The 25,189-nt window shown below is 34.9% G+C and overlaps 3 protein-coding genes and 1 pseudogene across 4 annotated transcripts in view; all 4 read right to left on the bottom strand.

Moving 5' to 3' along the window:
• Window positions 1-16,156, bottom strand: part of LOC120183916 (TMV resistance protein N-like) — a 50,399-nt gene extending 34,243 nt beyond the window's left edge. The window contains exon 1 of one of the 2 annotated variants that reach the window (XM_039188505.1): window positions 15,993-16,156. The gene's annotated coding sequence lies outside the window, so the exon portion shown is untranslated. Of the gene's footprint in view, window positions 1-4,638; window positions 4,670-15,992 lie in introns of those variants that run through there. The other variant, XM_039188504.1, reaches the window with a different exon arrangement.
• On the bottom strand, window positions 2,476-18,620 carry LOC120183907 (TMV resistance protein N-like). The gene is made up of 6 exons (XM_039188497.1): window positions 17,214-18,620; window positions 5,429-6,527; window positions 5,206-5,246; window positions 4,318-4,558; window positions 3,321-4,229; window positions 2,476-3,239 (listed from the first exon to the last, which is right to left on the bottom strand). The coding sequence occupies exons 1-6, from the start codon at window positions 17,708-17,710 to the stop codon at window positions 2,592-2,594; spliced, it is 3,435 nt and encodes a 1,144-aa protein (XP_039044428.1). The 5' UTR covers window positions 17,711-18,620; the 3' UTR covers window positions 2,476-2,591.
• On the bottom strand, window positions 12,695-15,332 carry LOC120183914 (TMV resistance protein N-like). Its single transcript, XM_039188503.1, has 4 exons — window positions 14,436-15,332; window positions 13,661-14,351; window positions 13,104-13,489; window positions 12,695-13,004 (listed from the first exon to the last, which is right to left on the bottom strand). The coding sequence occupies exons 1-3, from the start codon at window positions 15,294-15,296 to the stop codon at window positions 13,482-13,484; spliced, it is 1,560 nt and encodes a 519-aa protein (XP_039044434.1). The 5' UTR covers window positions 15,297-15,332; the 3' UTR covers window positions 12,695-13,004; window positions 13,104-13,481.
• Window positions 18,621-20,186: 1,566 nt separating the features above from the next.
• LOC120183911 lies at window positions 20,187-22,333 on the bottom strand (annotated as a pseudogene).
• Window positions 22,334-25,189: the final 2,856 nt, after the last annotated feature.

Genomic DNA, 25,189 nt, shown 5'->3' with positions numbered 1-25,189 from the left:
CAACATAGTAAGCCACATTAGAATGAAGTCTTCAAAGAGATATTACCAAAAATAATCAAAACAAGCTGATATACTTTCTTAGCTCCTTCAGTCTTTCTCTGCTTCTCCATTATCTTTTTCTAAGAGGGAGTCTTTAATGTGTGATCCTCTTCTTCAACCGGTGAGTTCAAAGGAATCGTACAACTTTAGAAGCACCTGCATTCAAAATCCAGTGATCATTGAACCGCAAGATTATATTTATGTATGTATATATACCTTGAGTAAAGGTTGTAAATGTGTGTATGCACTTGCTCAATGGATTGCTAGTCAATTTTTTTTAATATTTTACGGAAACTAAAACATATTTTAAAACATATGTGAAGTACAAATATTAAATATAAATATCCTAAAAATACTGAAAACGAATGAATAAACTGAGAGTAACTAAGGTTTCTTCCTCGGTCAACACATCATAAAATTGAAAAACTTTACCATCCTTTTTTACTGTGGCCCGGCCTCTGTCTCTTCATAAACATTACGTTTTCGCTTTACAAGGGAACCTTTAGCTATTGGTCCATCTGTGGCGGAGTGTTCAACGATATCTTCAAAATCTTTCTGATACACTATCCGAATCCCACATTTCTTCATCTTAACACTTTTGTGAGAATCATCAGATGTGATTGAAAATTGAAGTTCACCAAATCCCTGGTTTGAGCAATCTGATGATGAATTCTCGGTTAGGACATACATCCACCTGAATGTAGTTCACCACTACCATAGCAACAACGGCATCGGCGAGAACTCCATGTAATAAAGTCCATGACACTGGTTGTAACCATGACTTCAGTTGCACCTGCTGCCACAAAGACTAGGGCGAATGGTGTGTCGGAATCAAGAATACTCGTATCTGATGAAGCCTGCAAGAGTTTATATAAAACGGAATTTCGTTTCTGAGAAGGAAAAAAAAGAACCAAAGGGTACATAAATTTGATCTTACGCTGGTTAGAATCCTCCCAACAAGAGGCGAATCAAAGAAAAGCATCGGAGCTTTGACGATGTTATACCGGAAAAGAAGGCACTAAGAGTCACGAAAGCAGTGTAAACTCCTATGAACACGCTGTTGGTGCAAGCAAATTTGGTGTTTTACTTGGAAGAAACATTGGCAAAGATAAGGATGATAATGCTCCAAACATCATAAAAGCATTTCACCCTCTCACTTTCTTCTTCAAGGTGCAATCCAACTTACCTTACCTTGCAATATATGAATTATTATGAACAAGCCATTTTACAAGCTCTTCTGGAACCTTGCAAATACCATTTAACCATACCTGCAATAATCCAACTGCACCCCCAATAGCCACGAAAGTGCTTGTCAGAAACATAGAGCTCTTTTGCATCAAAACTTTTGGCAGTTTGAAGCTGGGAGAAATAACAGCTGGTGTATCAACCGAATTCTCAAAATGAGGACCATCGCTTTTCCCCTGATTACTTCAAGCATACTGCACACCAATGAAATTTGGGACAAGATTCGGATGCAGCGGCCGAAAGTTGAATGGCACAGGCTCATTTGATATCCTATGCATATACCGAAGCATAGCCTGATCGTTTGGATGGCCATTTTGAACAGGTTACCTAGCAGTGTTCGGCTACAAAAAATGGGAATTAATACTGCTGCTATTTGTGTAAATTGCAGAAACTGTAATGAAACAAGGGATCACTTGTTTTCCATTTGTCCCATGGCTGTCGATCTCTGGAAATCTATTCTTCTACTGAATGGAATGACCTTCACAGCTCTGACTTGGGAAGTAATGGTCTCTCGGGCGTGCTTAACGTGGAAAGGGAAATCCCTTACTACCACAATCTTGAAAATTTCTTGGAATGCTTTTATTTACTTCCTGTGGCAAGAACGAAATCGTAGAATGTACCAAGGCCGATCGCGTACTGCCGACAATTTGCTTAAGGAAATTATCGAAGTTGTTGGTATACGTCTTAGGGGGAAACCTATTAATAGACTAAATTGCACTAATTTTGCCCTTTGTAATGCTTGGGGAGTTGTATAACCAACCACTAATTTTTTTGTATCTTGTTCATTTTGTTCAGTCTGCTGATTGGTTTTGGTTGTAGCATAATTTTACTATTTTGGGTAATAAAATTCTGGTTTATCCAAAAAAAAATGCAGCTCTAGCTTGGAGCTCATATTTTAAAATATTGAAAATGTGTGAACAGAATTGATCGTAACTAATGCTTCTTCCCCAGTTGGCCCATCATAAAATTGAAAAAAAATTCCATCCTTTTTGGTTGTGGCGAAGTCTCCGTCTCTTCTTAAACATTACGTTTTCGCTTTGTAAGGGGACCTTTAGCTATTGATCCATCTGCAGTGGAGTCTTCATTGGTATCTTCCAAATCTCTCTGATACAGTATTCGAATCCCACATTTCTTCACCTTGACACTTAAATTGACTGTAACTAACTCATATTTTAGAACACATGTGAAGTACAAATATTAAATATAAACATCCTAAAATTATTGAAAATGTGTGAATAAATTGACAGTAACTAAGGTTTCTTCCTCGGTCAACCAATCATAAAATTGAAAAACTTTACCGCCCTTTTTTAATTTGGCCCGGCCTCTGTCTCTTCGTAAACATTTCGTTTTCGCTTTGCAAGGGAACCCTTAGCTATTGATCCATCTGAGGCGTTGTGTTCAACGATATCTTCGAAATCTTTCTGATACACTATCCGAATCCCACATCTCTTCACCTTAACACTTTTGCGGGAATCATCAGATTTGATTGAAAATTGAAGTTCACCAAATTCCTGATTTGAGCAATCTGATGATGAATTCTCGGTTTCACTTTCACTACATTTGTCCTCCAAGGAAAATGGATATAATCGACAACACGACAAATAACAAAAATAAATGTGATCCTTTATTATGGGCTGGTTATATTTTTTAGAAAAAATCCAGCCGCCCCCTGCGACAGGTCGATGATTTCTACCCTGGAAAACAGATCCATCAGAACCAGCTTGTCCAGATTTCCTATGATGGATAACAGCTTCACATGTGAGTTCCTCATCCCTTGAAGCATCATCATTGACGAAAACGCAGCAGAAAGCAACTCCGACCCACTGACTATCATTCCAAATATTGTTAGGCAGAGGTATCTTGATTGAAGAGTTAACTGCCTGATGGCTGAACCATTTTGGAATTCCACTTCCAGGTAGTATAGCATCATAACTTTTTCCGAAATATTCAAGTGCCTGCAGAATAAGATGTTGTTTGGTAACTAATACTACAATTCTTCAAGAATGAGATTCTGTAAATACGAAAGAATTGTCAACCTTAAGATGGATTTTCAGCATTGTTAGTGCATTGATATTCTCAACTAATCTGTAGCAGTGAAGACCACTAAACTGTGTCCAATCCGCTGCATTACAAACCTTTAATGGAGTTGCAAATAGTTCAAGATAAGCAAAAAGATTATCCAACGATTTAAGCTCCCTGCAGTTTGACAATCCAAGATATTGAAGCCTGGAAACTACAGTACCAGACACAGGTACGCTGATGAAATTGTTACCGCCAAGCTCAAGTTTTTCCAAAGAGGATAAACAAGAAATATCACTAGGAATATCTCCTTCACCAAGATTGCAGTTCTTTAGTTTCAGCTCTCTTAACGAACTCAAACCTGACAATGAATGTAAAATCAGAGGCACAGGCTTGGTCACTCCTAGTTGGAATATCTGGAAAATCGAAGGTAGATTTGGTCCTAACTTAGATAATGGTCCCTTGAGCCTATTCAAAGACAAAACTTTGAGATTTTTAAGTTGAAAAATGAAGGATGGCGGTTTTACTATGGCTGTTTCACTTAAGTCGAGCTCTTCCAACAACTCTACTTGCTGCAAATTCTCCGGTAAATTTTCAACTTTATAACAGCCAGAAAGATCAAGAGTTTTTAGACATTTACACCCACCTATGCTGCTTGGGAGACTAATAAGGTTTCTGCAATCTTTTAGGATTAATGTTTCAAGAGATTCTATTCCAACTTTGGTTGGAAGATTCCTAAGACTTGTGCAGCTTCTTAAATTCAAAAGTTCGAGCCTCGAAAGAACTCCGATGGATGGATGAACATCTACTATTCTTATACAACCCTCCAATATCAAATTTTCCAGATTTGGGGCTGTTGTAAAGTCCGGTGTCTTGATCAGGTTTTCTGACCCTTTGAGGTTGAGCACTTTCAACTTATACAGCGGCTGTTGAAAACAATAATAAATTAGAGAAGATTTAGTTAATCTGGATAAAATAAGTTAGAAAACAAGGGTCATATGAATTAGTTCTTACTATATTTCCCTTCCATAGTTGCTGAATGCGACTGTATGGTAACAAAAGTGCAACAAGGTTGTCTGGTTGGAAGCTTGGAGGTAAAAATCTTAAAGGATATCCCATCCAATCTAAGAGCCGTAGTTCATTAGGAAGATATTTGAATTCATCACAATTTGAGTGGCAAAGTACCCTCAGCAATCTCAATTTTGTCGTCTTCGAGACAACACCGGCATTCAAATTGAGCATCTTGTTTGGTTCCCTGACAGCCATGGGTAAAACAAAGAAAATTCAGTTTACAATATACCAAAGCACTCAATACCTAAAAGCAAGGCTGCTCCAGCACTTAATTTATCTGTTTTCTGTCAAGCACGCGTATCCCGCACACATCCGAGTACAAAATTAGAAAGGATTCTTCAAGGACTTCCAAAATTAAAAATGCTACGGTTTGAGAAGCATAGCCCATAAGGCATACACCTTCCTTTTAAAGTGTAAGTTAGTGCCATTGACATTTGGTAGAATTGTTTTGCCCAAAAAAAGTTAAAAAAGAAAGGTTTAAAAAGCAAAAGACCACTGCACTATACCTGAAAGTATGTTTTGTCCACAAGGTTTTACCCAAAAAAAGTTAACTAAGAAAGGTTTAAAAAGCAAATGGTTTGCCCCTACCAGCTAATGGATCAATGACACATGGCGTAATTTAACTAAGGACCAAACTGGGAATCAAGCCAAGTTTAAGATTCAATTGGTATATAAAGCCTAAAAACAAAAACCCAGATTTTGGCAAGTTTTCCAGTACTGCTTCTTCAGCGAATTTTTACACCATCTTGACCCAATTCCTGATTAACCCAATAAAAAGCAATAACAATATGAAATTTATACATCGATACATGTTTATGCATGTTTTGCTACCTTTTATTGTCAATGATCACGCCTTCAATCACTTCTGTAGCCTGAAATAATAAGACATAAAAAACACAAAAATAAAATGAGATAATTTCGTGATAAAACTTGTGAAAAATTGCATTATGTTTATCATTCTTGTCTCTAACATTAATATAATCTTTTGGTTAAATATAGTAAATAAATCAATTTCAACCTTAATATAAGATACAATTTCCATGGAATGACTTACCGTGTTTTTCGTTAGCACATGATAGACATCGTTTTCCTCCCACAATCTACAACGATTTCCAGGTTCCTCAATAGATTTTTCCCGGACAATTTTTCTTCCCATTTCTTGTAGCAAGTTATGCATCCACAATTTGTTGTTTTCATTAATTGTTAGTAGAGACTTCTTAATGAGAACATCGATTCCAATATCCGGGAAAAATTCACAACCATCCAATACTTTCATTACAAAATCTTTGTCCTCCCCATTGAAGAAACATGCTATATCTAGAAATATATTCTTCTCAGTTTCTTCCAATCCATCAAAGCTGATTCGAAGTCTGTCAATAATTTCTTTGTTAGATTCATTTTCAAGTCTTTGGATTGCACTTCTCCATTGAGCTACATCTCTACCGCACAAGAAAGAACCCAAAACTTCAAGAGCTAAGGGGAGACCGCCAGCATAACGCACAACATGTTTAGAAAGCTTAATCAAATTATTTTCTGACACTGTTTCACTACCGAAAGCTTTCAAATTGAAAAGATGAGATGCATCTTCAGGATTCAATGTTGTTGATATATACACATCATCCACTTGGTAGGATCGCAACAAATGTTCATCTCTAGTTGTTATAATAATTCTACTCCCTAAACCAAACCAATCATGCCTTCCAACCAAGCATTTCAAATGTTGTAAATTATCAACATCATCAATAACAAGAAGGACCTTTTTGTGAGACAACCTATGCCTAAGTATGGAATTCCCTTCATGAACATTGAAAAATTCAAAGCCTTCACCAGACGAGATCTGGAAAAGAATTTGTTTCTGTAGAGAAATGAGTCCAAATTTGTCTGAGACTTCCCGAACGTCAGCTATGAAGCATTTACCTTCAAAATGAGATGACATTTGGTCGTATACAACTCTTGCAAGAGTTGTTTTACCGATGCCACCCATTCCGCAAATTCCTATGATGCGGATGTCATCTTCTCCAATCTCTATTTTCGAATACAACTCCTTCAAGCGTGAACTAATACCAACCAACTCATCATGGACTATTGGGTATGTTTGACATAATTTTGCTGATATTTTTCTAACAATGTCTCCAATAAATCCCGACTCATGCCTACAAAGAAAAATTTAGTTGTGTTGAATAAATATTTTGCTGGTATCTTTTGAATGAGCTTTTCTTTTACATTTTGATTTCAATGAATCACGAAACATAGTATAGTTTGGGAGCAAAGAAAAAGAAAGAATAAGAAGACAAGCTATATTACAGCATCAAAATACACAACTTGCCCTTTAGATGAAATATGGAACTAGATTATCAAAAATTTTAAATTTATATATATCATGGTTGGTAATGTTAAATCTATACATAACATGTAATAAAAAACCAACAGTTTTGTAATGATCATTAAATTAATCAAACTAGAAAAAAAATAAGAATAGATTGAATTACCTGTTATTTAAATGCCATCCTTTGATGTTAGCCACTTGAGTCAAAGCGTTTCGCCACCTTAGAATCTTTTCTTTATCTTCCTTGTATCTTTCTTCATGTTTGGCAATTGCTTCTTCGAATTTTGCTTTCTGTTTTCTTAAATTGGATGGCGCCACATCGTAGAAAATTGGAAATACTTCATGTCCCTTCTCGTTTTTCTGTTTAACAATCTCAGCAAGCTCCTCCAAGCACCAACTTGAAAAGGCATAGGTGTCCGAGAAAACGATTATCGAACACCATGATTGTTGAATGGCTCTGAAGAGTTGTGATGGGATATCTTCACCGGCATCCAGCTTTGGATCATCCCTGAAAGTGACAATTCCACTCCGTTTCAGAGAATCGTAGAGATGATCTGTGAAGTTTTTACGGGTATCTTCACCTCTAAAACTCAAGAAAACATCGTATTTCTTTCTAGAAATAGATGATGAAGTTGAAGGTAATGATGACATGATGAAGTATGTGAAGGAAAAATATATCTGAATCTGGTGTTGGAAATCAGAAGATAGATCTCCCAATACCCAGAAAGAAGCTATAAACAATCAAAGTATAGGAGCATAAGAAGAGAGAAAAACAGATCAAATTTGAAAGGAAACAAACTTGAGGTTATAGACCAGAAATGATGTATTTGAGAAGGCTTTGTTCATCAACGACTGGTAAGAGTTCGAAATAAATAATTCTCGACCTCCCATATCATCACATTCCATCTCTAGTCAATTGCTATAGTTAGCTGCGTTTACTTGAATTTGTCAAGTAAATAATGGAGCCCCACATTTGACAACCAGTGCTTAAATTCTGACATCAGTTACCTGTAATTTCTTCAGTTCAAGCCATGATCGACCGGCTGAAAAATACAATTAACCTAAAAAATGGTCAAAATTCAAATCCAATTTGCACTTAAATTTCGAAGCTACTCCACAACTCACCAGGGTTTCCCTAATAATACAATGATTCTAAATCTCAAAAAACAGCAGGCAAATTAATTAGCTTTACCTTGATGCTATAATAATGACTTGATCTGTGCTTTTTACCAGAAATTGTCAAATATCATAGATTAAAACACAAAAATGTATTGCCATACCTCATGGTTTTACACTCTAGCTGCCATCATCATCCTCTACTTTGCACCCATCGAAACATATGCCATCATCATCATCGCCATCATCGGGCATTTTTCCTTTAGATGACGGGCCTTGTGCCACATGGAAATGGACTTACGGTTGCATTGGTGCAGTTGGTATTATCCCATCCTATCTCCCGTCAATTACTTTAGTTTACTTAGGTTGATTTCTATGGTCTACATTTTTACCAGAACTTTCTACGTTTCACATTTATCAATATATATATATTCAGAAAACATTAATTTCTTGTAAGAGAAAATGATAGAGGAGACTAATCAACTAAATGCCGGATTCTACGGAGGAAAAATGGAAAACAGTTCCGGCCATGATCAACCAGTAGCTAAAGTTGAAAAACATAATTAAACCTTCAAAATTATCAGAATTTGAATCGAATTCGCACTTAAAATTCGAATCTACTCCATAACAACTCCGTGAGTAGAATTCAGAAATGAATGATGCCGAATATCTACCCTGGTTTACCTAATAATACAATGATTTTGAATAAAAAAACAGTAAGCAAATATCATTAGTTTTACACTGTTATTAGGAATAATGATTCGATTCGTGCTTCTTCCCGGAAATTATTGAATACCATATGTTTAAAAATAATAATATATTGCCGTACCTCTTCCTTTTACACTCTCGCCGCCATCATCATCTTCATCGAGCTTTACTGAAAATGAATTTAATGAGTTTATTTTAATTGTTTGAGTAAACTATACCTTTCATCACTCAACTTTACTCTCTCTCATATTTTACTCAATGTATTTATCGTTTTTTCAATTTACTCACTAAACTTTGACATTACTCATATTTTGATCACTCTAACTTATTCTATTATTTTTATGTGACGTGACAGTTTTATTATTATTATTATTATTATATTCATAAACGTAGATTAAAATAAAAATATATATTAAATTAAATTAAAAAATCTAAATTCAAATCTAAATTCAAAATAATATCTAAACCCAAAATTACAAACCATCACCCTACATTCCATTAGGGATGTGCATAAGACTCGAATTTGATGGATTTTGATTCGATACTACTCAATCAGGTCGGGATTTAAAAAAATGAGTTAGAGTAAGGTTTTTTAAATGTAATGTTTGAGTATGGTTGAATTCGAGTTTAAAGTGAAAAATATCCGATCTAACCTCAAAAAATATATAATTTTACCTAATATATTTAAGGATAATTACAATAATAACCATTTATATACTATTTTTTCAATTAAATCTCTATTTTTATTAAAAAAAATAAAATTTTATTATTATTTCAGGTTGTATCAGATTAGGTTCAAATTTTATCTTAAAAAGTCGGATTAGATTCGGATTTGATGAAGAATATATATTTTTTGGGTCGAATTAAGTCGGGTGGAGGATGTAAAATTTTTAGGTCGGGTCGAATTAACCGAAACCCAACCCAAACCTGACAGGTGCCCATCTCTACCTTCCACAGCCTCAACCTTACCTAGGGTTGTAAATGAGACGAAACAGATCACGAGCTACTCGAGATCGACTTGATCAAGGCTCGATAAATATTCGGATTGAATGGACTCGACTCGAGCTCTTAACGAGCCGAAACGAGCTACTTGATATTCAACTCAAAAAACTCGTGAGCAGCTCGAAAATATAATATATTAAGATTTTATTTTTAAAAAAAATAAATTATTAATAATATTAATATTTATGTATTGATTTTTTTAAATATAATAAGATTTTCATGTATTTAAGGTTCATGTTCGAATTTGAGTTTGAGGCTTCAATTGAGTTAAGTTTAAGAATTTTTTTCATTTCGAGCCTTTTCGAGCTCCTCACAGACTTCAGTTCAGAATTTTGAGTTCGAGTAAAACTTGAAAATTGTAAACTTGCGAATTTTCGAGATCTATTTCAGAATTTTCGAATCGACTCAGCTCGTTTTCACTCACCAATCTTTCCCTTTTTTCGGCCATCCCCTGTCCACTGGCACAACACCTTTCATTTTGTTCCCCCTCGCCGTCGTCGTATTAGTGGAACGAGAAATAAGAGGTGAAGGAAACCTCGTCGTCATCTTGATTGCCGCTGTTGAAGAAGGTGATAAAGATGGAGACAAATACTGCGAAGAAACATATCTACCTCTGGTTTTCCTTTTAACAACGGAGCCATTGTCTTTAAGAGCAGACCCTTTAATTATAGTTGAATTTGGATTTTCTTCATAATCGGTGCTTGATTTTAGTGAGGTTTGAAGGAGTTGAGAACGAGAGAATGCAACCGCCATCATCATCTGATATTATAAGAGGATTCAACTTTCTATTCTACATTTCCTCTAAAAAATTCACTAAATTACTGGCCATGGGTCTTCATTTTCATGGATGATAACCACGAAAACAAACAAGTTTTAGGTAATTTGTGCTTTTAACTTCAACAATAGTGAAAAAAATAGTTTTTTTTTGGGGGTTTTCAAAGCTACCGAAGAAAATAGTAGGTTAGGTGAGAGATTTGGGCAAAGAGAAGAGATTCGGCTGGGATTTTTCGGTGTTGTGTCCATGGACGGAGGATCGCCGGAAAGGAAGGGGCGGGTTGGCGAGGTTGAGGCTGTGCGGATAAGGGTTTTGATATAATTTTTTGGGTTTAGATATAGTTAAAAAAAATTAATTAAACATATATTATATTTTAATCTATATTTATTCATACAATAATAATAAACTGCCATGTCACATAAAAAATTATAAAATAAATTAAAGTGATTAAAATATGAGCAATGTCAAAGTTTAGTGAGTAAATTGAAAAAAAATTAAAAGTATGATAAATATGATAGAAGAGATAATAAAGTTCGAGGGTAGTTTATCCTAATTTTTTAATAAAGTATTGAAGTGATTTTAGATTTTATTTTATTTTTTAAATGGTAAATTACGTAAATGATCACTTATATTTGAGTAATAAATTAGTTAATAGCGTTATCAATTTATAATAAAAGGATCACTCTATCATCATCTATGTTAAATTGATGATGTGACAACGTTAAAAAAATGTTAATATTTAATTATACCCCTAACATACTATTAAAACATCAAACAGGTCTTTAAAACAATAGTTTTATATCTAATTTTGAGAAAGGATATGAGACCAGTACTGTTGCTGTGAATGCTAACATTGTTGACGAATGACTAGAAAATGGTGAGCTAGCTCTTGCTTGAATCTTTAAATTTGATCTGCTAATAACATTTTCACTTGAGACTGAAGCAACAAAAGGAGAATTAGTGAATAACTGTTGCAAGTAATAGTAGCAGGTGTATTATCCCTCTTTCCGCCATGAAAGAAAGACAGTAACTCGAGGTTGTCTGTTTCTGGTGTTGCTTTAGGAAGAATTTGAAACAACAATTTTCACTGTCTGAAATGAACACTATTACTGTTTCAGTTATGGTCCCCATATCGTTTTATCTTACTTACTCTCCACTCTTCAAGTGAGAATTCCATAACAAGTGCCGACTATAATAAGTTGATTGCTAATTCTTTTCACTTATATTCGAGCATGAGTGCTAAATACAAGTATATCTTTGAGATGTATATGGATGGAACATGACAGTTGTTCTAGGGGCTAGTATCTTTGTTTTCCTACTTCCTAGTCACATGTATCTTTTCTTCGGCTTTTCGGCGAGCTTTCTCTCCTGTGCTCTCTTGGAAGGATGTTTGATCCCTCTATAAACTACTCTTCTTAGTCGGGTATGCCATTGAAAATCGCCGGTCTCGTATCTCTTCTCGAAGTTTGTAAATCAACCGTCAATCGTTTGGGTTTCTTCTATTTTCAAATTAAGAAGTTTTTGGAGTGACTATTTGATGTTTTAGTAGTAGTTGAAGAGTAAAACTAAATGCTAACTTTCTGTTAATGTTACCACATCATCAATTTAACGAGATGATAGTGGAGTGATCATTTTGTTATAAATCAATAACGTTAATGATTAATTTGTTACTTTTGAAACATCAATAAGAAAATGAAAACTTAATCAAATGTTAGTGACCATTTTTGTAATTTACCCTTTTTGAATTATGGTATAATATAATTAAACTACAGCATACACCACTCAAATATCAGTATGATTACAAATGGCTCATTCAACTTTAAAAAGTTACAAACAAATACCTCAACTAATCGATTATTACAAACAAGTCATTGGATCATTAAATATTCGATGGTTTTCTGACATTGAATACTTTTCTTTTCTCATTAAAACATTAAATTTCTTAGTTACAGTCAAGTCACCTAATTAATTGATTGTAATAATTAAGTTTTGTGCGACTAAACCAATTATCGTCAATTGTCATATACAATGATTGATGAACTTTAAATTTTATCATAAAATTCACCACTCTTCTTATTCAATTCATCGGATTAGATTTATGAGAATCTCTTTCAAAAGTCATGAAATCAGTCTCAATTTTTTAAACTTTATGAATCTCGATCTACATCGACCATGATCATATGGTCTTCGTCTCAAGATACATTTATCTCACCAATGGAAGCCTCTCTACTGTTCAGATTATCGAATGAGGCCCTCAATCTTTGAGAAGCTCAAAATCCAAAATGATTTTTTTCCAATTTCTTTCAATATTACAAATTTTACAAAAAAAGTAATTTAAATTATAATAAATTTTAATTATCAAAGACTTCAAATACTAATTCATCAATGCGTACCAAGAAAAAAAATAGTTCCATTAATTCTAATTAGTTACATCGTAGAGGACATATAATACCACTGAAGTTTGATGAACAAAGATGTTAACCCTTTCGGCTCGGCTGCAAATGAGATTGGAGCAAAGCAACAAGAAAATGTGTCTGCCTGAAAGTAGTTTACAAGTTACCATAGCAACAATGGTGACAACGAGAAATTCCATGTAATGAAGTCCATGATTCCGGTTGTAGCCATGACTTCAGTTGCACCCACTGCAACAAAGACTAGGGCGAATGCTCTGTCGGAATCAAGAATACTCGTATCTATTGAAGCCTGCAAGAGATTATATAAAATGGCATTTAGTTTCTCGGGAAAAGACTCAAAGGGTACATAAAACATTAACTCCTAGCTCATCGGTAAATTTAATCTTACACCGGATAAGCATTGGAGCTTTGAAGAAGGCATTGGTGAGACCGGAGAAGAAGGCACTAAGTGTCACGAAAGCAGTGTAAACTCCTATCAACATGCTGTTGGTGCAAGCAATTTTGGTGTTTTACTTGGAAGAAACATTGGCAAAGATGAGGATGACAACGCTCTAAACATCACAAAAGCATTTCCACCCTCTTACTTGCATCTTCATGGTGCAATCTAACTCAACTTGCAATAAATGAATTATCATGAACAAGCCATTTTGGTCATCTACGAGCTCTTCCGGAACCGCAAATTTATCATGCCTTGTTTCCCTTCATCACGATACAGTGACAGGACAGAGGCAATCGACCATTTAACCATACTTGCAATAATCCAACTTCAACCCCCTGATAGCCACGAAAGTGTTTGTCAGAAGCATAGAGCTCTTTTGCTTGTAAATGCAGATCTAACATAGAGCTCAAATTTTAAAATATATGCTATGTACAGATATTAAAAATAGATATCCTAAAAATATTGAAAATGTGTGAATAGAATTGACCGTAACTAATGCTTCTTACCCGGTCGGCCCATCATAAAATTGAAAAACTTGTGCATCCTTTTTGGTTGTGACCCGGCCTCCCTCTCTTCATAAACATTACGTTTTCGCTTTACAAGGGGACCATTAGCTATTGATCCATTTTCAGTGGAGGCTTCATTGATATCTTCTAAATCTTTCTGATACAGTATTCGAATCCCGCATTTCTTCACCTTAACACACTTGTGAGAATCATCGGATGTGATTGAAAATTGAAGTTCATCAAATTCCTGATTTGAGCAATCCGATGATGAATTCTTGGTTTCACTTCCTCCACATTTATCCTCCAAGGAAAATGGATATAATTTGTCACGTGAAAAATAACATAAATAAATGTGGTCCTTTATTATGGGCTGGTTGTATTCTTTAGAAAAAATCCAGCCGTGCCCTGTGACACGTCTAGGATTTCTACTCCGACAAACAGATCCATCGGAACCATCTTTTCCAGAATTCCTACGATGGATAACAGCTTCACATGTGAGTTCCTCATTCCTTGAAGCGTCATCGTTGACAAAAATGCAGCAGAAAGAAACTCCAATCCATCGACTATCATTCCAAATATTGTTAGGCAGTGGTATCTTGATTGAGGAGTCAACTGCTTGATGGCCGAACCATTTTGGGATTTCTCCTCCAGGTACAACAATTTCCAAACTTTTTCTTAAACATCCACCTCGCTGCAAAATAAAATGTTGTTTGGTAACAAATACTATAATTCTTCAAGAATGAGATTCTGTAAATACAAAGAATGATAAATCGACCTTAAGGTAGATTTTCACCGATGTTAATGCATTGACATTCTCGACTAATCTGTAGCAGTGAAGACAATTAAACCGTGTCCCACCCATTGCATTGCAAAACTTTGATGTAATTGCAAATTGTTCTAGAGAAACATCAATATCAGGCAACGATTTAACCTCCCTGCAATTTGACAACCCCAAATATTGAAGCCTAGAAAGTCCACTAACAAACGCCGGTATGTTGATGAAATTGTTGCCGCCAAGCTCAAGTTTTTCCAAAGAGGATAAACAAGAAATATCACTAGGAATATCTCCTTCACCAAGATTGCAGTTCCTTAGTTTCAGCTCTCTTAATGAACTCAAACCTGACAATGAATGCAACATCAGAGGCACAGACTCGATTCTTCCTCGTTGGAATATCTGGAAAAGAGAAGGTAGATTTGGTCCTAACTTAGATGATGGTCCCTTGAGCCTATTCAAAGACAACACTTTGAGATTTTTAAGTTGAAAAATGAAGGATGGCGGTTTTAATATGGCTGTTTCACTTAAGTCAAGCTCTTCCAACAACTCTAATTGATGCAAATTCTCCAGCAAATTTTCAACTTTATAACAGCCAGAAAGATTAAGTGTTTTTAGACGTTTACATCCACCTATGCTGCTTGGGAGACTAATAAGGTTTCTGCAATCTTCTAGGATTAAAGTTTCAAGAGATTCTATTCCAATTTTGGTTGGAAGATTCCTAAGGTTTGTACAGCTTCTTAAATTCAAAAGTTTAAGCCTCGAAAGAAATCCGATGGACGGATGAACATCTACCATTCTTGTACAACCCTCCAATATTAAAATTTCCAGATTTGGGGCTGTTGTAAAGTCCGGTGTCTTCATCAGGTTTTCGGACCCTTTGAGGTTGAGCACTTTCAACTTATACAGGGACTGTTGAAAAAAACAATAAATTAGATAATATTTAGTTAATATTCCTAAATAAGCTAGAAAACAATGATCTTATGAATTAATTCTTACCATATTTCCCTTCTGTAGTTGTTCAATGCGACTGTACGGTAACAGAAGTGCAACAAGGTTGTCTGGTTGGAAGCTTGGAGGTAAGAATCTTAAAGGATATCCCATCCAATCTAAAAGCCGTAGTTCATTAGGAAGATACTTGAGTTCATCACAATTTGAGAGGCAAAGAACTTTGAGCAATCTCAACTTTTTCATCTTCAAGACAGCATCGTCATTCATATTGAGTATCTTGTTCGATTCCCTGATAACCATATGCTGATTAAGCCAATAAAAAAGCAATAACAATATGAAATTTATACATCGATACCTGTTTATTTATGTTTTCCTACCTTTTATTGTCAACGATCATGCCTTCAATCACTTCCGTTGCCTAAAAGCATTCAACAATAAGACATAAGAAAACAAAACATAAAAGGGGGTAAATTATAGGATAAAACTTGTGAAAATTTAGATAATGTTAATCATTCTTGTCTTCAACATTAATATAATATTTTGGTTAAATATAGTAAATAAATCATTTTCAACATTAATATAAGATGCAATTTTCGTGAAATGGCTTACCGTGTTTTTCGTTAGCACATGATAGACATCTTTTTCCTCCCACAATCTACAACGTTTTCCAGGTTCCTCAATAGATTTTTCCCGGACAATTTTTCTTCCCATTTCTTGTAGCAAGTTATGCATCCACAATTTGTTGTTTTCATTAACTGTTAGTAGAGACTTCTTAATGATCGATTCCAATATCCGGGAAAAACTCACAACCATCCAATACTTTCATTACAAAATCTTTGTCCTCCCCATTGAAGAAGCATGCTATATCTAGAAATATATTCTTTTCCGTTTCTTCCAATCCATCAAAGCTGATTCGAAGTCTGTCGATAATTTCTTTGTTAGAATCCTTTTCAAGTCTTTGGATTGCACTTCTCCACTGAGCTACATCTCTACCGCACAGAAAAGAACCTAAAACTTCAAGAGCTAAGGGGAGACCACTGGCATATTTTGCTACATGCTCAGAAAGCTCAATGAAAACATCATTCGGTACTGCCTCACTATCAAAAGCTTTCAAATTGAAAAGTTGAAGTGCATCGCTGTCATTCAATGCTGAAGGCTTATACACATCATCAACTCGGTAAGATTGGAGCAAATGTTCATCTCTTGTTGTTACAATGATTCTGCTCCCTAAACCGAACCAATCATGCCTTCCAACCAAGCATTTCAAGTGCTGTAAATTATCCACATCATCAATAACAACAAGGACCTTTTTGTTAGACAACCTATGGCTAATTATGGCATTCCCTTCATGAACATTGAAAAATTCGAAGACTTCAACAGGCAAGATCTGGAAAAGAAGTTGTTTCTGTAGAGAAACGAGTCCAGATTTATCTGAAACTTCTCGAACGTCAGCAACGAAGCATTTACCTTCAAAATGAGATGACATTTGGTCGTATACAACTCTTGCTAGAGTTGTTTTACCGATGCCGCCCATTCCGCAAATTCCTATGATGCGGATGTCATCTTCCCCAACCTCTATTTTTGAATACAACTCCTCCAAGCGTGAACTGATTCCAACCAACTCGTCATGAAGAACTGGATATGTTTGACATAATTTTGCTGATATTTTTCTAACAATACTTCTAATAAATTCCGCTTCATGCCTTCAAAGAAAAAAAAATTAGTTGTTTTGAATAAATATTTTAAATCTATATATAACATGTAATTTAAAAAAAACGGTTTTGTAATCATTAAATTAGTTAAACTAGAAAAAAGATAAGAAGGATTTACCTGTTATTTAAATGCCATCCTTTGATGTTAGCCACTTGAGTCAAAGCATTTCGCCACCTTAGAATCTTTTCTTTATCTACCTTGTATCTCTCTTCATGTTTGGCAAATGCTTCTTCAACTTTTCCTGTCTGCTTTCTTAATGCAGACGGATCCACATCGTAGAAAATTGAAAATACTTTATGTCCTTTCTCGTTTCTCTGTTTAACAATCTCGGCAAGCTCCTCCAAGCACCAACTTGAAGAGGCATAGGTTCCTGAAAAAACGATTACCGAGCACCACGATTGTTGAATGGCTCTGAAGAGTTGTGGTGGGATCTTTTCGGCTATCTCCAGCTTTGGATCATCCATGAAAGTGACAATCCCACTCCGTTTCAGAGCATCGTAGAGATGATCTGTGAAGTTTCTGCGGGTATCTTGACCTCTAAAACTCAAGAAAACATCATATTTCTTTCTAGAAATACTAGAAATAGATGATGAAGTTGAAGGTAAGGACAACATGATGAAGTTTGAATAGGAAACGATGTCTGAATATGGTGTTCAAAATCAGAAAATAGATCTCCCAATGCCCAGAAAGAAACTATAAGGAATCAAAGTATATGAGCATAGAAAAAAGAAAGCAAAAGAGATCAATTTTCCAAGGAAACAAATTTGGGGTTATAGACCATAAATGAGTATTTGACGAGGCTTAGATCATGTCAAAATAATAAAATGAATAAGAATAAGTAGAATAATAAAAGTAGAGATCAATTCACAGATACTAGAAGTTTGACGATTTCCTCGGTTTTTATCTGGCTTCAAGGGGGTATTGGAGAATTAAAGTAAACTAATAAAATTGATTGAAATAAAATAATATAGTAAATAAAGAAAATAAAATTCAATTGGTAAAAATCAGTTTTGGGATAAGTTTTTGCCTTGATTTAAATCGATCCTCAAATTGGATTTTACCTTCGGGCTCACGCCGGTTACAGTCTATAGGGTCCAATCCCTATAACTTGTTTTTCTCTCAAATGATTCGAGAATCTAAAATCAATTTTCAGATCTCGACTCTTTGTGAGTTAATAGCGGCAATATCTTATTAATTCAACACCTTCAAATTCTGGAAAAACCCGACTCGGATTCTATCGTCTCATGAGAATCTAACCCGATTTCAGTTTTCCTTAGTTGACCGCCGCTAAGTGTGTTCACAAGAAGACGAATGTGCCACAAGCCGATCATTCCTCCCAACTGTTAATCGAAACCAAAATTCAATTCCAACGTGTACTTTTTGAAATGAATCGATCATTGATTTCTGAAAACTGAAAATGTAACCCTTGAGAGTATGAAGCTCTTTTCGATTCTAACGACTTAGAATCGAGTCATTGCTCTAGCCCTTGGCTATAGAAAACTTAGCTAAGAATGGTAGAAACAATACTTGACATTTTGAAAGAAAAAATAAAGTAACTTGAAAGGTAAAAAGAAAGAAAAACTTTTATAAATATAAAGGAAGAAAGAAACAAGAGTTGAATGAATTTTGAATGAAAATCGATGTTTAGAGGCTTACCCCAATGGGGTATTTATAGTCCTAAAAAAATCTAGAAAATAATATTCAAAACAAAAGATAATCCTTAAAGATAATTCCTAAAAATAAAAATAAGATAAATCCTAATTTAGAATTAAAATACGGCTAAGTCTCCTTCTCCACGTCACCTGCCACATCATTGCCACATCATCCACTGACTAGATGTTATGTCGGGTGTGTCATATCCCAAGTCGTGTCCACTAATTTAGCCATGAATCTAAAAAAATAAAAAATTACACGATTTCGTTGTCCTTAGCATAATTTTTGAAATTCAATATTTTGTATCGAAAATGAATTAAAATGCCCAAGTTAACAACTACAATTATATGAAAAGGTCCAAGTTAACAACTAAAATTACTTAATCAAGGAGTAATTAATTATAAAATAATGTATAATTTAAACACTAATCAAAGAGTTCAAAATAAATAGTTCTCGAGCTCTGATATTATTCTATTTTATCTGCCGTCAATTGGTCCAACTTGGGATTGGCTTCTATGGTAGTTCAAAATAAATAGTTCTCGAACTCTGACATTATTCTATTTTATCAACCGTCAATTGGTCCAACTTGGAATTGGCTTCTATGGTAGATATTTTCTCTATAACCTAGTTATATCATACTTGGGTACTTTCTCACCACTTTTACGTTTCACATTTATCAATCTATATATTCAGAGGACATTAAGTTCTTGTATCAGCCAATGATATGGGGAAACTTGTCAAGTAAACATTAATTATGGAGTCTCGCATTTGACAATTATTGCTCAACTTATGAGCATCAAATCAAAGTCATTTATCTGCAACTAGAGGAATTGATAATACTTTTACTAGTTCAAGCCATGATCAACCAGTACCCACGGATGAAAAAAACATAATTAAAACCTTCAAAATGGTTGAAACTCAAATCAAATTTGCCCTTAAATTTCGAAGCTACTTCACAACTCACTGTGTAGAAATCAGAAAAGAAATATGCCCAGCATCTACCCTGTTTTCCCTAATAATACAATGATGGTGAATTACAAAACAGTAAAAGCAAATCTAATTAGATTTACCTTTGATATCAGAATAGTGATTCAATTTGTGGATATTTCCGGAATTGTTGTATCGTAGATTTAAAAACAAAAATGTTTTAACATACTTCATCGATTTACACTCTCACCGCCATCATCATCTTCTAGTCTGCTCCGGCCGAAAAAAATATCACCACCACCACCATCTGCATCCTCCTAGGGTAACAAGAACTTACAGTTGCATTGGGAACATTGAATTCATATTTGAGAAAAGAAATGATTCGAATGATTTGATTTTAATTGAATTTATATTTTTCTTTGAATAATGATTGAATATATTTGGCCAAAATTATTGGATCAGGGAAAAAATATCATTGAAATATCATGTTCGTGTGAGAAATCACTTCCTTTTATTCCCTTTGGTTAGATTTTTGCACAGTTTTGCATATAATACAAGCTCAAAGTCCCAAACACAATATGGTAGATAGTTTGTCCTCAGGAAGTGGAGAGCTTGAAATAGAAGCGAAGCTAGCTACTAGCTAGTACCCAAATTACCATTTTCCAAGAATGGATATGAACTCATTTTATCCAATGACGGGGATGATGATGAGGTCGAGAACGAATGCACAAAGGCATCAAATCCCTCTGCGCCCCCATCAAATGCAGCTGGTGGCATCAAATTTTCTGGTAAGTCGACCTCTCCATCAAGATACCTTACTAACTGCCTCATGCTTGGCCGTTCCGCAGGCACGTCATTTGAACAAATTAGGCCTAACTTAAGCACCACCATCATCTCACCTTCATCATATTGGCCATTGAGCCTAGTGTCTACCACATCAAGGACCTTACCTTGCGTAAACTTCTCCAGTACCCAATCAACCAACACTAATTCCTCAGGCAATGCTTTGAGATCAACAGGCCTGCGCCCACAAGCAACCTCGAGCAAGAGTGCACCAAAAGCATAGACATCGGAGTTTGTTGTGGCCTTTCCTGTCTTGGGCAGCTCCGGTGCTATATATCCCATTGTGCCTACAATTCGACTTGTCCCTGGATTTGAACCATGTTCATACAATCTTGCAAGGCCGAAATCTCCTAACCGTGCATTCAGTTCATCATCTAATAATACATTACTAGCCTTAACATCCCTATGAATCGCAATTTGTTCATATCCTTCGTGTAAATAGAGAAGACCAGAAGCCACACCCTTTATGATCCTAAATCTCTGGTCCCAATTCAGGATAGATTTAGGGTCATCAAACAAAAACTTATCTAAACTTCCATTAGCCATGAAATCGTAAACAAGGAGGAGGTCGCCTCTTCTCCTGCACCATCCCAATAGCTGAACCAAATTCCGATGTCGAAGCCTTCCGATACTAGAAATTTCCGAAACAAATTCACGTAAACCTTGTGTTGAATCATGGGAAACTCGCTTGACAGCAACTTGAGTGTTTGAATTTCCAAGTGTTCCTTTGTAAACTCGACCGAAACCGCCCCATCCGAGTAAATTTTTGTCGCTAAAACCGTTGGTTGCTTGCTTGAGTTCTCGGTAAGAGTATCTTTGTGGGCCAATCTCCAGCTCCCAATCTTCAATTACTTCTGCATTCTTGATTTTGATAATGACATAAATTGCAATGGAAAGAGCAATTATGACAACAGCAGATGAAACCGATACACCAACTGTTAACGTTCTATCTTTTTTAGGTGGTCTAGGGAATGAAGGCAAAGACGATAGATCAAGAGCCTGAGCTTGTCCATTGATCTTAAAGCTCCACCCTAAAATATGAGAGCTAGCAAGAACATGGCCTGTTGAAGCTGAGAAACCAACGTACATAAACTCTTGAAGAAACGGCGAGAGATCTACATGAAAAGACAAGAGGGGAGATGTCGGTCTTTTAGAAGTTGGTGCAATCGTTACATTCATGACGTTTTCAACTGAATCGTAATCAATCCAAGCTTGGATTAGTTTCCCACTCTTGAGAGTAAGATTTTGCTTTGAGGAACCAACTTGGGTGTAGTAACCAGCAGAGACTGAAGCATTCGAGTGCAAGCTGTTTATGTCAATACCGACATGGTTGTCGTCCATGTCTCGAAACTCAAATCCTGAACCGTGTCGAACTCAACTGCAACAAGATGGTTCGAGAAGTTACCCATATCGGTCGAGTTGAGGATTCCTAGATACTGATTTGAAGGTGCTCTGCGATCTACAGAAGTGGTGATTGTGAAAGCAAGGCCGTGACCACCAAACCTTCGAAACTCGGGAACTATGGCCAAAACAAACGAGGTTGAAAATGAAAAGATGGGCCATTGGTAGAGTTCTTGAATCTAAATGGAGAGCTATAAAAAGCTTTACCCACTAAACGAGGAGTGTAATTAGTTAAGCGTAAAATGCCATTTTGTTCAATCTGTGACACCCCTGTTAATGTTAAGTTGTTGGGATCGTTCAAGTTTTTGAATCCAGGGAAGAAGAACTCGGTGGGTTGTGAAGTAGAAGGTGAGAATATGAGGAAGAAGAGTTGAGAGAAGTGAGAGGAAATAAGCCATGTTAATGATACCAGAGTGAAATCAAGGCACTTGGATCAAAAAGGATATAAATTCTGGAAAACAATGGTGAGGACTGAGGAAGCAAAAATGTACTTGAGAAGGCTTTGTACATCAACAAGAGGTAGAGTTGAAATCAAATAGTTGTCCAACTTTGACATTATCCTATTCAACCTATATATTCAGAAAACATTTTCTTGTATAAGAAAATGATAGGGGAGACTTTTCAATGAAGTCTGGATTGTACGGATGATACTCTCAGCAGGGTCATAATTATGGACCCTCACCATTGACATTTATATCCATTTTACATGAGGATAAATGTTGTGAAAATGAAACCAATGACCATTGGCAACAGACTGTTCAAAACAGAAATGAGATGAACCTCAATAGTCAATCATCTGTTGGCTGTTTCACATGGCAGATGTGTTTAGTTGGACTTTGTCAAAGTAAAAGTTGGATTCTACGGAGGATAATCTCAGCAGGGTCACAATTATGGAGCCCCAGATTTGACAATTATTGTTTAAAGTTCAAACTATGAGCATCAAATCGAAGTTAAGAGTTACCCAGTAATTCCTTTATGGAAAAATGTAAACTTTGATTTCCAAAATCATTCGAGTAACTTCAGCTACAGAACTAACTTCAGCTAGAGGAAATGATATATAATTTTACAAGCCTAGGGAACTAACTTCAGCTCAAGCCATGATCAACCAATAACTACAGCTGAAAAAAACATTATTAAACCTACGAAATAGTAGAAATTCAGATTGAATCCGCACTTAAATCTCGAAGATACTTCAGAACAACTCACTGTAGAAATCAGAAATGAAAGATGCCTAGAATCTACCCTGGTTTCCCCAATAATGCAATGATTGCTAATTTCATGACAGTAAAAGCAAATCTAATTAGCTTTACCTTGATATTAGAATAATGATTCGATTCGTGCTTCTTCCCAGAAATTGTCGAGTATCATAGATTTAAAAACAATAATATATTGCCATACCTCATGGATTTCCGCTCTCGCTGCCATTATCATCTTCTACTTTGCTCTCATAGAAACTGATGCACCCGCCGCCACTATCATCATTGGGCTTTACCTTTTTTGTGACGGGTGTTGAGCCACTTGGAGCCGGACTTACGGAGTTACGGTTGCGTTGGGGCCGTTGAATTCACATTTGGGACAGGCTTAATGCATCATTTAGTACCTGATTTTGACACTTTTTCTAATGCGGTACTTGTGTTTTTCTTTCCAATTTAGTACATGAATTTGACAGTTTTTTTCATAATGCTGTACCTGTATTTTTTTATTCAATTTGGTACCTAAATTTGATAGATGTTACATATTTGATACCTGAATTTGGTTAAAATAATTAAATTCATGTACCAAATGTACATAACAACCAATTAGTCTAATTAGATGAAACACTACATTCTTTAAGAAAATCAAGGGTTTGAATCATGATGTTGTAAATTGAGTAAACTGGATTAGAAAGATTGTCCTCATAATAAACCCTTATAGTACTTAATTTAAATTAACCGTTCAATAAATCGAATACCAATAATTAAATTTGCAGAAAATATAACATAATTACATTCAATAAAATATAGGATAATGGTAAAAAGGACATCTATGTTTAGTCATTTTTGTTAGTTTTACCCTAAAATTTAATTTGATAATTTAAACCTTAAAGTTTTATCCCCCCCCCCAAAAATAAACTCTCAATTGATAGTCAATCAATGGTCATTTCTTTCTTGAGATGACGCATCACAACTTTAAGGATGCAATTGAAAAGTAAGCAAATATTAAAGGCTTTTTGGCTATTATATCTTTTTTACTCTTGATGACAAATACTCTTTCAATTTTATTTAGGCCTATATAACAAATAAGTATCTAAAGTATATTATATTTTTCATTTAAGTATCTAACGTATTTTTATTCAAAATAAGTATCTAAAGTTATTTTTTGGTCAAAATAGATACCCAAAATATTTTTTTGTCAAAATATGTACCTAAAGTATTCAATTTTTCATCTAAGTACCTAAAATATTCTTTAATTAATGTCACGTGTCAACTTTTTTAGAACTTAGGTGAAAAAGATTTAATAGTTTAGGTATCTATTTTGACATAAAATACTTTAGGTACTTAAATAAAAAATAAGTATACTTTAGGTACTTTTTACTTATCTTATTAACAAATGGTTAATATTTGAGTGTGTTCTTAGCGAAATCCTATTGTGGAGTGATTAGTCTATCATTATTTTATTTTACTTGTAATTATCCTGATTGTAAGTTGTAACTCATCAAATATTTTGAATGGGACCATTTTCAACTAATAAAAATATGGGAAGTCTCACGTGTGGTAGCTTAATATACTGCTAAGGAAATGCGTTTTTGAAAATATTATTATTTTTTAACATTTCCAGTAAAAAAATTATCTAAAACATTATTATTTCTACCGAAAATATTATTATTGGGCACTTTACTAGGTTTGGTAATATATCCGGTAAAAACACCGGATATATTATCAAACCCAGTAAAGCGCCCAATAATAACATTTCCAGTAGAAATAATAATGTTTTAGGTAATTTTTTACAGGAAATGTTAAAAATAATAACATTTTCGATAATGTCTTTCCTTTATCGTATATTAAGGCTGTCGTACGGTAGAACTTCCTTAAAAATAATGTCTTTCTTAAAATAAGGAAAAGAAAAATGTGGAATAAGGTCATTTTAAGAATTTAAAGTTAATTTTGTACATTTGAACCAATTTGTCATTAACTATCTTTGCGTGATGTGCCAATTTTTATGTATTGTATCAATGAACTTTGTTGGTTGGAATTATGTTTGGATTTGATTAGGGGTGTATTTGGTTTGGT

The sequence above is a fragment of the Hibiscus syriacus genome, unplaced genomic scaffold (assembly GCF_006381635.1).
Source record: "Hibiscus syriacus cultivar Baekdansim isolate YM2019G1 unplaced genomic scaffold, ASM638163v2 tig00112852_pilon, whole genome shotgun sequence".
NCBI lineage: Eukaryota > Viridiplantae > Streptophyta > Magnoliopsida > Malvales > Malvaceae > Hibiscus > Hibiscus syriacus.
This window is presented reverse-complemented; position numbering and strand designations above follow the sequence as displayed.

Coding starts and splice junctions, on each gene's coding strand:
- LOC120183914 (XM_039188503.1), bottom strand. CDS start 15,296: ATGAAGACACCGGACTTTACAACAGCCCCAAATCTGGAAATTTTAATA. Junction 14,352..14,435: donor CGGTGAAAATCTACCTTAAG/GTCGATTTATCA, acceptor TTTATTTTGCAG/CGAGGTGGATGTTTAAGAAA.
- LOC120183907 (XM_039188497.1), bottom strand. CDS start 17,710: ATGTTGTCCTTACCTTCAACTTCATCATCTATTTCTAGTATTTCTAGA. Junction 5,247..5,428: donor ATGTGCTAACGAAAAACACG/GTAAGTCATTCC, acceptor TTATTATTTCAG/GCTACAGAAGTGATTGAAGG. Junction 3,240..3,320: donor TGCTGAAAATCCATCTTAAG/GTTGACAATTCT, acceptor CTTATTCTGCAG/GCACTTGAATATTTCGGAAA.